Source organism: Chenopodium album, chromosome 14, assembly GCF_948465745.1.
Source record: "Chenopodium album chromosome 14, dcCheAlbu1.1, whole genome shotgun sequence".
Taxonomy (NCBI): Eukaryota; Viridiplantae; Streptophyta; class Magnoliopsida; order Caryophyllales; family Amaranthaceae; genus Chenopodium; species Chenopodium album.
This window is the reverse complement of record NC_137847.1, coordinates 17,321,120-17,335,101: the sequence shown is the minus strand read 5'-3', so window position 1 is coordinate 17,335,101 and position 13,982 is coordinate 17,321,120. Positions and strand designations below refer to the sequence as shown.

General features: G+C 35.2%; 1 protein-coding gene across 1 annotated transcript; it reads right to left on the bottom strand.

The window, feature by feature from the left end:
* Window positions 1-12,586: 12,586 nt before the first annotated feature.
* LOC145577854 (uncharacterized) lies at window positions 12,587-13,390 on the bottom strand. Its single transcript, XM_081635285.1, has one exon. The coding sequence runs from the start codon at window positions 13,388-13,390 to the stop codon at window positions 12,587-12,589; it is 804 nt and encodes a 267-aa protein (XP_081491411.1).
* Between the last annotated feature and the right edge of the window lie 592 nt (window positions 13,391-13,982).

Here is a 13,982-nt window from a genome sequence, read left to right as displayed (position 1 = left end):
AATTTTGCATGTAATGTTTTGCATTACGCTTTTCTTGCATCGCAGTTACAGTCTGCTGGTTTGCAAACAAAGCTCCTTTGGCATGCTGAGATTGTTGCATCTGGTCCTACTTAACTTTCATGATGATGTGGTTCTAGTTAATAAAACTACAGAGACTACTCATGTGAGATCGTTGCCCCCAAACTCATAAAAAAATTGGCAAATATATATTTCACACACGTTACTAAAAACGTTTTTTATTATCTTCTCGGCAAGTGGCTTTGTGGAAATCTAAACAAGGAGATCGTACTTTTGATTGGCTTAGGGCGGTCTAATTTCAAGTTTGGATCAGACTATGAATGACAAAACTTATCGGTGTGGAGGTGTGTGTTATGTTACCTGTTGGGTATCCCATTATTTACAGCGTTGAGGCTATGCTCTGCTTGCTCCAGGGTTTTCGTTGTTGACAATTATGGGGACCATGTTGTGTCTTGTGTTGGTATTGTTGGCATTAAACATTGACATAATGTTGTTCGTGACACTCTCATTGATATTTGTTATAGATATGGGATTTCTGTAGAAAAAGAGGTTGATATTGGGTGGTGCAATGGAGTGGACAAACCTAACCATCTAGCGGATGTGTTACTTTATTCTTATGATAGGCCAGGGGGCTCGATGTTTGTATTGATCTAATTGGATCATTGCCGTTGAAACAATTTGCGATGTCTGATTTTGTACCCAGGCGGGTGGTAATAGATGCGGCTCGTTGTAAGCGTGCTAAGTGTGAGGCAATTGGGTATGGATTTCATCCTTTCCCCTTTAGGTATCGCGTTTGGAGCTTGGTGTTGAAGATCATAGTGATTAGAGATTATATTATTCGATATGAAGGACAAAGAAAATGCAACAAATAGTGAAAAAGATACAGCCGACGATAAAGAATTAGTAAACAACACATTTTAAAAAAATTAAAAGTATCTATCTTATTTTTCTCAAAGATTAGCTATTTTATTTATAAAATAATATACTAATTAATTGTTTATATATGTATTCATATTGCAGGCTTAATTTCACAATCAAGATTTCCTATCTAAACATAAATTCAAAAAACAAGTTTTATAGGGCAGAAGGGCATTCAAGCTTCGAAAATATCATCAATTGTGTAGGTTTTTTTTTCTTTTTTTTTTTAATTAATAATTCATTAGATAATCACTGATGATTTTACATATTTTTTATTAGTTTATTCGTCATAAGGCTATTTAGCAAGTACTTTAAATCATTATGTATTCCAATATTTAACATTTTAACTTTTAAAAGAGTTCTTATATGTTTTATTATTACTTTGTATCATTCCTTCATACTTGCATAACATAATTTATCATATTCAATGATAAAAATTTATCACAACTTTAAATTTAGCATTATTTTTTTAATCCTACATAACCAATCTATTGTTAATCTCAAAGACCCACATAAATAAACATACAATTTTATGAGAATCCCAAGTGGCAACAATATTTACAGGCATTGTGTCAAAAAAACAATATTTACAGGCAAAGAAGCGTATTTTAGAAGTTGAACATTATAAAATTCTTGGTTTAGAACTCAACGACGGACACAATCAACGATTCATTATATTTTATTTTAGTATTATATGATTCAATGACGTCAATTGCCACTTAACTAACATCAACCGATAAGGTCACATTATAAATTACTTTCATTAAGATATTATATGGTTTAAGTAAGAAAATTATATTTTCTTGAGATAACATCAACCGATAAAGCCACATTTTTACATAAAATAATAAAAATTATCTTTTTTGATAGACAATAGTAATTTAATTAATTATTATATGGCTTAACAAAGAAAGACAACTTTTCTTGAGATTTATATATGAAAAAACCACCTGTAAAAAAAATATGTATACATTATGCAAACAAAGTTAAGATCCTCAAATAAATACAACAAGACATCGTAAGCTAAGAACTAAGGATGTGCATAACCTCTACAACAAAGATTATCTTTTGCAAATACTAATATTTAATTATGTATTTGAATCACTAAATCAATTACAAAAAAAAAAAAAAAAAAAAAAAAAGATATCTCTTTCAAAACTTAATAATCTAATAACAAAAGATAATTTTTAATAAAATTGTCATACATATTGAATTATTGAATTAGTTTCCCAATAAAATTATCATACATATTGGATCCTTAAATTTGTATGTAAGGATATTACTCATAATCTATATCCTAATCCTAGCCCAACTTTAACAAAATTATCATAAATCATAATTTTTATAAAATTATATATGTGGAACTCAAGAACTACATAGACGTATAATATATCGAAACCTGGCAAATTAAAATTTTTGTTACATTATTAATAAAAAGTAGTTTTTAATTAATTGCAATAATTAAACACAATTGCAATAGTTTATTGAATATAATAATAATTAATGTCATTGTGTTTATGACTTTTTTTTGTTCTTGATTAATAATAATAATAATAATAATAATAATAATAATAATAATAATAATAATAATAATAATAATAATAGTAAAACCGTGCATCGCACGGGCTTCACACCTAGTGAATAATAAAAACTATTCTTTTTCTAGCAAGCAAATTAATCAAAATATTATATGGTTTAATTAATAATATTATCTTTTTGTGAGATTTAACATTTAAGTACTAGAATTTAAAAAAAAAATTGTCTTTTTTTTTAAAAAAAAAAAACTGAATATTATCTTTAGATATTAGCATATAGTTTTTTATTTTTATTTTTTTAAAAAAATTATCTTTTGATATTAATGATTTTATCTAAATATATCCAATGAATGACATGATATTTTCCTAAAAAAATATTAAAACTTATGACGCAAGAAAAACTTTACCCTATTTAAACATTTATGTGAAATTTATGTCAACAAATTTAAATAAAAAAACAAATTGTTAGAGATTAAGAAATCACAAGAAATATTCAAAATAAAATGTAAAAAAACTGTGCATCGCACGGGCTTTCATCTAATAATAATAATAATAATAATAATAATAATAATAATAATTGTAATAATAATAATAATAATAAATATAGTGGAAAGCTAAACGACGCCCTCGAATATCTAACTAACGCCCGCAAAATATAGTAAAATTACGTACTTATCCTTATAATAAAGATTATAAAAATAATTAATTTTACCTTAATTTCACACTTTTACTGTACACAAAACTTTTTACCGTTCTCTTTGGTGGTCAACGGCCACCAACGCTCATCGGTCAACCACCCCAACCACCGTGATTTTCAAAATCAAACAAAATTTTTTAAATTTTGCTAAATCAAATTCGTTAGATCTTATGGACAACGACAAAATACCATAAACACAACCTTTGACGGTCGCCGAAGGCTCGTCAAACCGTACGGAATCAGTACGTCGCGATATTTTCTTAAAAAAAATTCAAAACCCAGGAAACGCCTAGAATTTTCGAATACCATAGGCTAAAACGCCTAGTTTTTTCGAAACATACTAGGTTATTTGAAAAAACTAAGCGTTTCAGCCTAGAGTATTCTAAAAAACTAGGCGTTTTCTGGGTTTTTTTTTCGAATTTTTTTTTTTTGATTTTACGTATACGTTGATTGTTATTGGATTTTACGTGGTCGAAATTATTATTGTTATTAAATTTATATTATAATATTGTTATTAGAATGATTATTGGGTTTAAATCATTATTTATATTATTGAATATATGAAGTATTTTATAATTAGTGTGTTGTTAGAATTGTTATTATTATTAGCCGTGTTTGTTGGTTCTTAACTTTTATTAATATTTATATAGGATTCTGAGTCCGAGGATGGTGATGGTGTGGACTATAGCGGACATTTTTTGACAGACGAAGTGTTTTCGAGTTTTGAGGATGTTGTTCTATGGGCACAAAATGTTTGTCGACCGCTTGGATTTATGTTAGTGAAGGCTTCTTACAAGACCGATCGAAGTGGTCGACCGTATCGATATGTGAGTTGTGATCGTGGAAAAAAGGGCATGATAAGAGACATGATGAATGCGATACGCAAAGACACCAAAAGCAAGGAAAGCAGTTGTCCTTTCAAACTGAGTATGTCAGAGTAGTAAATGGTTGGAAACTTAGTTGCTTGAACGACACTCACAATCATTCTTTGGTTGTTTATCCCGAGGGACATCGACAAATTAGCGGTCTTAGTATTGCTGCTAAGCAGGTAGTGCGTGACATGACTCAGGCACAAGTGCCGCATCGACATATCATGAGAACTCTTGTAGAAAAGTTTCCCGGAGACCATCCAAACATCAGGCATGTCTACAACTGCAGAAGTAAAATAAGAATGGAGCAATTCGAGGGAAGAAAAGTAGTTCACCAGGTGATTCATTTGGCCAGACAGAGCAAATACCTCACTTGGGTTTTTACTGATTCCAACAATGTGTTGCAACATGCTTTCATGGCACACCCGATCATGACAAATTTGCTACGCACATACCCGTACGTGATAGGTATGGATTCCACTTACAAGACAAACCGATACGGCATGCCATTCTTTGAGATTGTTGGGGTTACACCGACTATTCAGAACTTTCTTGTTGCATACGCATTCATGAGGTCAGAGCCCCAAGAAAGTTATCGCCGGGTGCTTCAGTGCTTGAGGTTGTTGATCGGTCATCATAGAGAGCCGTCGGTACTACTGACAGATAGGGAGCTTGGCCTTTGTGCAGCGTTGAAGAGCGTGTTTCCAAAGACAAGACACATGTTGTGTGTGTGGCATATTAACAAAGATGTTGAGGCGAAGGTTACTTCCATGTTTGAAAAAAAGGAGATTGGTGCCAAGTTCAAAAATGGGAGGTGGAGGCTTGTGATTAATGCTACATCCGAAGAGGCATATAACAGAGAACTTGCAGTGTTGAAAACCAAGTGGAGTCGATGGCCGAAAGTGATTGAATATGTTGTGGACACTTGGTGTAACACCCCCAAAATTCGAGTTTTTTTTTTTTAAAACAATAAGAGTAACCTTTTTAACTTTCAAAACCCAACCATCGAACTCTGGGAGTGTTACTGCTACACCTATTTTCCGTAGAAAATAAATGCAAAGCAAAAAATGAAATAATAACTAATAAACTAAGTGGTCTAATTGGTGGCAAAATAAAATAGTCATTACATCAAAACTGCAATTATTTTGAAACCAATAGTTGAAAGAAAATAATTAAATTCGAAAATAAACTAAAATGTCATAGCTACGTGATTATTCTAACGTCTCCTCACACGTAACCGAGTACCCTCTTACCAACCTGCAAAATAAATCAGAAACAAGAAAAGAGAGAAAATTCCCAAAAATCAGATAAACTGAGTAATTCCAACTCCATCCCGTAAAATAAATAATTTTAGTTCAAAACATTCTATACATAATATAGTCTCACAGACATTATAATACTCAACCAAAATTAACTTGTCACATAACAATTTATTATTTTGGTTAATAAAGGGAAAGAGAACGCCAGTAAGCCGGGAATAGTCCCTATCACCACCTACTTTACAGAGGGTCGTGCGTTACCCCAAATAGCCATGAAATAAAAAAAATGTCCCTAGTGTGCACACCCCTCACTAATACCCAGTGATTAGGAGGAAGACTAACAGCAATATACAATAATTTAAACCAACTAGTAGCAACCATAACTACTAGTGGGCAACATGTTCTTCACCCTTTCGGGTTTCATTTCCCTTCTTAAATTAAATCTCACTGTACATTTTATTAGATTAAATCATCTGATTACACTGTACACAAGTATTGCACAAATCAATTTAATCCCAAGTAACAATACTTCAATTTCAGTATTATTAGTCCATAGTCATCCCACATGAGTCCATCAATCAAATATAATCAAATCATCCAATTTCCAAAGATTTATTTATTTTAAATAACTCATACGATGTCAAATAATCATTTTTTCGAAAATACATATACTAGTACACAAAATAGAAAACTCGTATATAATATAATTCCATAATATCATACGATAGCCCACTCATCACATATAATTACGTAAGCACGTATTTGGCACACAATATTTCAAAACAATTTCCTAACGGGATTCTAAAGATGATGGACATTGAAAATTACCTTGATCGTGCATAAAACTCAAGGTAATTATCCTCCGAAACGTTCACCTAGTAGCCTCCGTCTACAATTAAACAAAGAAATAACCTAAATTAGATAGTGTAGGGAATATTTCAAGCATTACCCAAAACTTGAACCCCACTGTGATCATACACTTAAGCATGGTGGCGTCCAAAGGGAAGGAAGCTAGAGCAAAAGAGTCGCCAACAAGTTTTAGGAACTTGTAAACCGTTCACAAGGTGAAGATTACACCCCTTAACGATCCATGAGATCGTCAACTCCAAAAGGTCTTGAACCAAATAGGGTTCGGGGATGAGGGTACAAATCCAACCTAAAAGAGATTGAACCTGCCCTAATAATAGGCCTCTACTTTATTCTTCTCATATTCATGTGCGCTTTCTGACTAACATGCAATCAACAGATTAACCCTAAACCTGTTTATCTATGTTGGTTGAATATTAATGCACAAGCAAAACTATTATTGGCGATCACTTGAATTATAATCATATTAGCCCTAAACAAGATTATTAATTATCTTATTAAGCGTGACTACAAGTACAAATTCCCTTTAAACATGCATAAAAGGCGTGATCAAGCAATAACAATAATAATATATCAAGCAACATAATAACAATCATCATAATCATAATCAGGCTAAAGTATAATAATAGCAAGATCCTAGGCATGATACTAACAAGATTAATAACAAACCCTAGCATGTCACTAAACAATAAAAATCAAAGCTTTAAACCTAACATGATATTAACATGCTATTAGAAAAGAGTAAAAGGCACCCTAAACATGATACTAGAAAGCAATAATAACATCCTAAGCATGATACTAGGAATTAAACAAATTTAAACATGCTTTCTACAAGAATAGAGCAATAAGACTACATACTTTGATGCCTTGTATCTCTTTCTAATAACAAAATACATGCGTTAGTAACTTCAAGGAAAATAATTTAATAACATCAAACAATCAAATCAAATAATTGAAATAGAGATTAGGGACCAAACTCTCAGAAATTATAACCTTTCACGTCTAGGGCGAAGACAACTTCGAACTTGGCTAGGTGTGTCTAGTGCTAATGTATGAGGAATTGTGTTTGAGGGAAGGTTTAGAAAAAGAATAGAGAGAGAAAACTTCTAGCTTTAGAGAGAGAAAGATGATTGTTGATGAGAATTGATTGTAGATGAGAATTGATTGATTGTGGATGATTAAAAACGGAGGTTTAGGACCCTATTTATAAGAAAACAGTCCGGAAATAAGTAGAATTTGATAAGGAATAAAACTCCACACTGTTGCTGCAAAACCGACCTTGTCGCCTGACGACAGGGTCTATCGCGTGGCGACAAGGCTTGTCGCGTGGCGACAGCCTGGATTTCTACGCGCTTTCAACACGGAGTCCACATATGAATCAAAATCAATTTGTAAAGTCCGTATGAAACTGAAATCGTATCTTTCATAAAATAATATTTTATTCCAAATAAAACTTATCAAAATATAATTATTAATTCTAATCTTATTAGGATTAAAGAGAACATTCTAGAGAATTCTAGAAGACTATAATCAATTCTAATAACTTTAGGAATAATAATTAACATTGGGCCCTCCCCTAGATCATCGGGCCGCATGTAAAGATCAAACCGGGCCCAGTTTAGTATTTTGGCCATAACTTCCTCATTATTCATCGGAATTGGGCTTATAATATATCGTTGGAAAGCTCTTTGCAAGCCCCATCCAACAACACTATTATTGGACCCCTGTCATGGACCAAACTAAACTGGATTGACTATTTTCATAAAATAGAGATTTTTCGAAAACAGAAAGAATTTTAATAAAAACCAACCGCAACACTTGACCTTTCACACTTTCACTTTGTTCGATAATCATTCGACGCAAAAGGTATTCATCACTGGGTTCGGTTTTGGGGAGACACATTTGGGTGTCTACATATAGTTATACGATTAACAAAAAAAATGAGCGTAAATTTATTTATCACCACCTATAATCTAATCAACCCAAAGATATTATTATCAACAACTAATAACTAATTAAGGGGTTAAACGATTGATACTACGTATCATATCACAACCATCATCATCACCATCATCATCATCATCATCACCGACATCATCATCACCACCATCATCATCATCATCACCGACATCATCACTGACATTCACCCCTAAAAATCCACTACCTCAAACATACTATGCTCCACCAAATTAAGGGAATCGATAAAGAAAAAAAATTAAAGAAATAGTGATTAGTTATCAAAACCAAAACCAAAATAAGGGAAGTGACGGGTTTCAGATTACTTTTGAATTCGGTTCGTCGGCTTTGATTTTCTTTTTCTTTTTTTTTTTTTGAGAAAAGATAGTACGTATTGAAATTTGAGGTTAAGGGGGTTTATATAATTGAGTTGTTTAGCTTTGACTCTAGAAATTTCACAAGATAAGGGTCAAACTTATCTTGAGTTTGTTACATTATCTCAGTAAACAAATTTTCAAAATTCCTTTTTATCAGTTTTCAAACCAGTTTCTGTAAATTATCCAAAATCAGTTTTTTTTTTTTTCAAATCCGAAAATAATAATCATAATAATTATACAATTTGAAAATAATAATAATTAGTTTTAAAGTTTATTTTTGAAAAGAAATCGTTGACTAAAAATACTCCAAAAATTGGGGTGTTACATCTACTCCCCCTAAAATGAAAGTTCGTCCTCAAACTTTTAAGTTTGGTAGCTCTCAGAATAATGCACACACGATGACAAAAGATAAGTTAGTATTACATTCTACCCCCCTTTAAGAGTTTCGACCTCGAAACTTAGCGTACCTGCTTAAAAAGTTCTGGGTAGCGTTTTTTCATATCATGTTCCGCTTCTCAAGTCGCTTCTTCAGAATTCTGATTAGACCATAGCACTTTAACTAACTTTACCGCCTTATTCCGAGTACTTCTCGTTTTGGTGTCGAGAATTTTCACAGGGCGTTCCTCAAAAGTTAAGGTCTCATCTAGCTCAATAGTTTCGGGTTGGATGACATGGGTAGGGTCATGAACATACTTTCGGAGTTGGGAAACATGAAAAACATTATGAACATTGGCTAACTCCATGGGTAAGGCTAGTTGATATGCTACCTCTCCAACTCTCTTCAATACTTCATACGGGCTAATGTATCTAGGACTCAACTTCCCCTTTTTACCAAACCGCATGACTCCCTTGATAGGTGAAACCTTAAGTAAAGCTTTTTCCCCGACTTCAAATTCCACTATTCTCCTATTCTGGTCTGCATATGACTTTTGTCGATCCTGAGCTGCCTTCATGTTTGCCTGGATAAGCCTAACTTGCTTCGTTGTTTCTTCAATCATTTCTGGCCCCAAAGTTAAAGACTCACTGATATCGCTCCAACACAAAGGACTCCTACATTTTCTCCCATACAACGCTTCATAAGGTGCCATTCCTATGCTTGCATGATGGCTATTATTGTATGAAAATTCGATCATAGGTAATCTTTCGTCCCATGATCCACCAAAGTCCATCACACAAGCTCTTAACATGTCCTCCAGGGTCTGAATTGTTCTCTCTGTTTGTCCATCTGTAGCAGGGTGAAACGCTGTGCTAAACTTCAGGATAGTACCAAATGCTTGCTAATACATTTCCCAGAACTTTGATAAAAGTCTTGGATCTCTGTCTGAAATAATATCTTTAGAAACTCCATGTAGCCTCACAATTTCTTTCACATAGGAATCTGCCAACTGATTCACATTCCAAGTGTCCTTTATTGCTATGAATCTTGTTGTCTTTGTTAGACGATCAACTATGACCCAAATAGCATTCTTTGCTGCCCTTGTAAGTGGTAATCCCATCACAAAATCCATAGAGATAGAATCCCACTTCCATCCTGGCACATCTAACGATTGCAGCTTCCCTCCAGGTCTCATATGTTGTATCTTCACTTTCTGACATGTAAGGCACTTTGCCACAAACTCGGCTACTTCACGCTTCATGTTCGGCCACCAAAAATGTTGCTTAAGATCCTTATAGAGCTTATCTCCTCCCGGGTGTACAGAGTACGGGGTGTTGTGAGCTTCTTCCAAAATCTTCTTTTTGAGATCTTCATCTTTAGGAATACACCATCTCCCTTTGTATTTCACTGCTCCGCTATTATCAACATCAAACTCAGTTGTTGCTCCTTCTTCTTTCATCTTTCTCACCTTGGTCAACCACTCATCTAATATTTTCTTCTCACGAATCTCATCATATATGGTAGGTTTGGTAGGTTTGACTAACATTGCATTCAACTGAGCGTTCACCTGGCCATACTCCACAACCTCCAAGTTCAACTTCCTAAATTCTTCACAAAGTTCCTTGGCTAAAATCATCAAGTTCACTATATGACTTGTCTTCCTACTCAAAGCATCAGCTACCTTATTCGCCTTTCCTTCGTGATATAGAATGTCTAGGTTGTAGTCGGTTAGCACCTCAAGCTATCTCCTTTGCCTCACGTTTAAATGAGTCTGTGTGAATATGTATTTAAGACTCTTATGGTCCGTATACACCTTACATCTCACACCATACAAGTAGTGTCTCCAAATCTTGAGAGCAAACACTACAGCTCCTAACTCTAAATCATGAGTAGGGTAATTCTGTTCATGTTGCTTGAGCTGCCTTGATGCATAAGCTACAACCTTCCCATGTTGCATAAGTACACACCCAAAGCCATTCTTAGATGCGTCACTATAGATTTCAAACCCCTCGGTCCCTGATGGTAAGGTTAAGACTGGTGCTGAGGTGAGTCTTCGCTTCAATTCTTGAAAAGATTGTTCACACTTCTCATCCCACTGAAACTTAGTAGTTTTCTTCATCAAATTTGTTAAGGGTTGAGCTATCCTCGAAAAGTCTTGCACAAATCTCCTATAGTATCCAGCAAGCCCTAAGAAACTTCTCACTTCAGTCACACTTTTGGGTCTTGGCCAATCAGAAACTGCCCGAATCTTAGATGGGTCCACCGCAACTCCTTCCTTTGAGATCACATGGCCTAGAAATGCTACCTTCTCTAGCCAAAATTCACATTTTGAAAATTTAGCATACAATTTCTTTTCCTTAAGGATCTCCAACACTTTTCTTAGATGTTCTTCATGCTCTTCTCTATCCCTCGAGTACACCAAAATATCATCTATGAACACCACCACAAACTTATCCAAATATGGCTGAAAAGTTCTATTCATGAGATCCATAAAAGCTGCCGGTGCATTAGTGAGTCCAAAAGGCATAACAGTGAACTCATAATGCCCGTATCTCGTGCGAAAGGCTGTCTTTGGTATATCTTCCTCAGCAATCCTCAACTGATGGTATCCCGTCCTCAAGTTAATCTTTGAAAATATCCCAGCACCTTTAAGCTGATCAAACAAGTCCTCTATCCTAGGCAATGGATATTTGTTCTTTATAGTGACATTATTCAACTCTCGGTAGTCAATACACAACCTTAAGGATCCGTCCTTCTTTCTCACAAACAAAACCGGTGCTCCCCAAGGTGAAACACTTGGCCTTATATAACCCTTCTCCAGCAACTCCTCCAACTGTACCTTCAACTCTTTCATCTCTGCTGGTGCCATTCTATATGGTGCTTTAGAAATAGCTCCAGTCCCAGGCACTAAGTCTATTTTGAAATCCATCTCTCTAACCGGCGGCATCCCTGGAATTTCATCTGGAACACATCTTGGAATTCTCTCACCACTGGAATGTGTTCTATGGACTTCTCTTCTACACTCACATCTTGCACATGGCATAAATAAATAGGGTATCCTTTTCGGATAAAAGAATGAAAATTCATGGCTGACACAATACTGATCCCTGGTTTTGACACAACTCCCTGGTAAGAGATTCTATTCCCCCTTAGCCCCCTAAGAGACACCTTTTGGGTATGACACTCAATTCTAGCCTTATATTTGCTAAGCCAATCAATCCCCAATATCACATCAAAGTCAGTTAAGTGAAATTGAATAAGGTTTGCAAGCAACTCAGTTCCAGCAATGTTAACTGTAATGTCTTGGTATATGGATCTACAAGGAACTACCTCCCCTGAAGGAATCGTTATATTGGTTTGACACAAAGATGAAGATTTTAAAGCATGTTTATTCACAAAAGAAATGGCTACAAAAGAATGAGATGCCCTAGAATCAAAAAGTATATAAGCAGGTTTTGAGTTCATGAGAAAAGTACCCGTCACAACATTGGCATTAGAGTCAATTTCGCTCTGGTTCATGACATAGATTATTCCATTACTGGTCCTACCATTGCCATTGTGGTTGCTTCCTCCGCTATTGTTGTTGTTCTGGTCATTCCCTCCTTGAGCATTGCCATTTTGGTCTTGAGAATTGTTGTTGTTGAAACGGTTGTTGTAGTTTGAGTTCCTCCCATAACCACCTCCATTATTGCCGTTGTTGTTTCCTTGCCCATTCTAAGCCTGATTATTGCCATTCTGCTTCTTTGGGCACTCAAATTTCTTGTGACCAACCTCCCCACATTCAAAGCAAGTAAGCAAATCTCCGTTGCAGTTGCGTCCTGGATGGCTCTTGTCACATTTACGACATGGTCGATTACGAGATCCTTGCTGATTCTGTTGTCCCTGGCCCCGGTGGTTATTGCTTCGATTGTTGTTGTTACGGCCTCCCTGCTGACCATTTCCACTATTCCCATTGCTATTACCCCCGAGGCGTGGTCTCTTGTCATAACCTTGAGGGTTCGATGAACTCTCACCATTCCCTTTCCTCTTATGCCTATCCTTGACCTCCTGCTCACGTTTCAAAATCCTTTCAATATTACAAGCTCTATCATAGGCCTCCTTATAAGTAGCAGCAGTACCAGCCCCAATCACCTTCTTTTGGATCCTAAAAGTCAACCCATCTTCAAACTTCTGAGCCTTGGATCTCTCGTTAGGCACTACATTAGGACAAAACCTTGCATACTCATTAAATTTCTCAGCATACTCCTGCACACTCATACCAGCTGTTTGGTTAAACCTACTAAACTCACTGTACTTCTGCCTCTTGATATGCTCAGGAAAGAAACGATCCCTAATTGCTTTCTTAAAAGCCTCCCAGTTAAAGTTCTGTTGAGCTCTTATAGTGGCTCCTTCATTTTCCCACCAAATATCAGCAGCCTCACGTAAATAGAAAGTGGCTTGATCCACCTTCTGAGCATCAGGGGTACCAGCAGTAGTAAAAATCTTGTCAAAGTCACGTATCCAGTTCTCAACCAACATGGGATCTTACTTCCCCATGAATAGTGGAGATTTCAATGCAGCAAGTTTCTTAGCCATGGCAGCTTGAGGGTCGTTGTCATTGTTGTTGTGGTTGTTGTTGTTATTCAGCTGGTTTTGCAACAAAATTCCAAGGTTCTGGTATATTTTCTCAAGAACTCTTAACCTAGCAGCAAGTTGTTTAGGAGTCTCAGCCATTTGTGCAATTCTTCTCCAACGAGACCTGGTGTAAACGTGGTAATTTTGCAACACAGTCTGCACAATTTCAACACTGGTGTTACCACCATACACATTTTAACACGACTTATTTAGATCGTGTGAATTGCAATTAAATCATCAACCACATTCTTTCATGTAACACATCAGCACATATAAACAAGAATTAAGCGATTTATTAAATCTCAATAGCATCCATAGAGTCGGCCAAATTCCAAACCAAATAATGCATCACTTAGCATTAGACTACAAATTCGCACATTGCTTTGTGATTTCTCTATCACCCGACCAAGTCATTACTAGTCTTGACTAAAGTAAGCATAAGAAAATAAGAGCTTTGTTCTATATAAAAACAATAGATAGAAAAATGAAGCGATTT